The following is a 2,270-nucleotide window of genomic DNA, read 5'->3' as shown; positions in this document are numbered from 1 at the left end:
CATCAAAACGCCCCCCCCAACAGCCCCATCCACAGTCTGGGCCCCCCCACCCACCCTCGGCTAGCTGACCTGTGGGGAGCCGTGCAGGTCGAGGGGCACCAGGTAGGAACTTGCCTGCTGATTACAGACTCTGCAAACTAGGTGACGGTTTACATTTGCAGGGGCACATGAGTGTGTGACTGCATATACAGTCACAGGCAAACAGAAAAGTCATCTCCATTTACTCATTACAGAAAGAGTGAGACAACACTGTCATCACGGCCATGCCCTCCTGTCTTATTGTGCATTTAAAGAAGGCTCATGTTTGATCCCATTTATCAGGCAAATGTCAAATGCAAAAGCAGCACAGGAGCCTTCTTTTCTTGTTTTTCATCGTACTTGACACTGATATCTGCCATTTTTTGTCTTCTGGATCTGGCTTTGTTTATACCAGCAGGATTATTTAGCACACATCTGTAGTGCAGTGAATGGTGGGAAAAACTGCCAGGGAAGTCGGCAAGGTAGGAGACAGGCTGGAAGTCTGCATGGAGCACTGCCAAAAAGGTTTGCATGACAGCCTGCAGGGGACTTGCTGAAAGACATCCTTGAATCCGTCTGGTCCTCAGATAGCATGTAATAAAGTGTGGAGGTTTACTTCTCTAGGTGTTCGGATTCGGCATATGTGTTTGCTGTTCCTGCCTAAGGTAAGTACCTGTCGGTTCTCTGTCCTGCACAGGTAAACCACGCTGCTGTGCTGGTTTCTTTCTTTGTCTCTCACCAGGAACTGAAAGTGAAGGGTTGATGTCAGCCTCTTATTAAACATGCTTTACTATGACAACTTGTTAAATCCTTTTCCACCTTAAAAAACAGAAAACAACAAGTTAATAAACCATTAAACCTGTTGCAGGTGGAGATCGTTGGGCAGGTGAGTGGACAGATGGCTGACATGGTAGTGGGAGTGGTGGACACAGTCGGAGAGGAGCCAGAGCCCGAGTCTGAAGGCATCTTTGAGCAGCATGAAGAGGAAGAGGAACTCACAAAGGTGAGTTACGTCTAGAATTCTGATTAAAATGAAGGTGATCAGACAAGCAAGATGACAAAGTTAGACAATATAAGTGAGGACACACAGGAAGAAGAGAGCCCTACTTACCTGTGACACAGCCCAAACAATCTTTTAAACACCTAGTTTCTTGTCTGTACAGGTAGAAGAGGTAACATTAACTTTGGAGCCGGAGCCGTGCTCTTTGACCCCATCTCCGCTGAGAGAGGAGGCCCCCTCGACCAGAGGCTCAAGCCCAGGTACGCAAGCACAGAGTGAAGACTACGTCACGGAGAGGATACCGTTTGATGTCATGCCCTGTGTCGTCCAGTTGCTGGAAGAGAAGGACGAAGAGGCGGAGGAGGGCTCTATTGTTGTTGTTGCAACCAACTGAAATCATAGTCACACAAAGACAGGAAATAAATACTCCAATAATCAATCAAGCTATTATCCCAACCTGTCCCCTCTCAACTATTTACCCACTTTGAGTCGGGGAAACAGGAAAAGACCTTTGGATGGAAAAGGTGGGCTGTAATGTACACACGACAAGAAGCCCCATTAGCTACTGCGGGAAATGTGGAATATCTGACAATGAACAGATGAAAACTGAGGTAGTTGAGGGACTTAATTCAGTGACTTCTAAAACAAAATGGATTAACAAAAGGTTTGAACCAAGTGGACCAAAGAGCCAGGACTGGAGGCTGAACAGGGGACAAATGGAAGAAGGTAGGACAAGAAGAAGAAAGGGCCTAGTTAACAATGAATTTGCAATACCACAAACAAACAAAACCTGATTTGGGTGAAACAGTATTTGCAAATAATTCTGAGTGCACCAGAAGCAGGCACGTGTCACAGTAGAAAAAAAATCCTACAGGACCAGAACATCTCCCTAGTCAGAGAGACTTGGTTTTGCTTTGACTGCCAGCTAGACTGAGCCCTACCTGACGTGCTCTGATGCAGTAACCCGGTCCAAGCTGATGCTCAAAACAACCTGTGGTATACGCTCGGAGTTATTTGCAAACATGATCTGGACACAACCAAAAGAAAGTGCATGCTTTTTAACAGTGACCTAGCCCTAACAGTATAACACAGTATACAAAGTAATAATATATCAAATTGCTTTTTATAATCCATCCATCCATCCATTTTCCTCCGCTTATCCGGGACCGGGTCATGGGGGCAGCAGTCTAAGCAAAGATGCCCAGACTTCCCTCTCTCCAGACACTTCCTCCAGCTCCTCCGGGGGAATGCC

At 46.4% G+C, this 2,270-nt stretch overlaps 1 protein-coding gene across 3 annotated transcripts in view; it reads left to right on the top strand.

Annotated features, from left to right (window-relative positions):
* LOC109968871 (protein FAM131B-like) overlaps window positions 1–2,217 on the top strand; it is a 48,928-nt gene extending 46,711 nt beyond the window's left edge. For all 3 annotated transcript variants that reach the window (XM_020615423.1, XM_020615426.1, XM_020615424.1), the window contains 2 exons: window positions 887–1,021; window positions 1,182–2,217. In XM_020615423.1, the coding sequence (XP_020471079.1) occupies window positions 887–1,021; window positions 1,182–1,412 (366 nt within the window). In that variant the 3' untranslated portion in view covers window positions 1,413–2,217. The remainder of the gene's footprint in view (window positions 1–886; window positions 1,022–1,181) is intronic.
* The last annotated feature ends 53 nt before the right edge of the window (window positions 2,218–2,270 follow it).

The sequence above is a fragment of the Monopterus albus genome, unplaced genomic scaffold (genome assembly GCF_001952655.1).
Source record: "Monopterus albus unplaced genomic scaffold, M_albus_1.0 scaffold165.1, whole genome shotgun sequence".
NCBI lineage: Eukaryota > Metazoa > Chordata > Actinopteri > Synbranchiformes > Synbranchidae > Monopterus > Monopterus albus.
The sequence above is the reverse complement of the archived record's forward strand: the minus strand, read 5'-3'. Positions and strand labels throughout refer to the sequence as shown.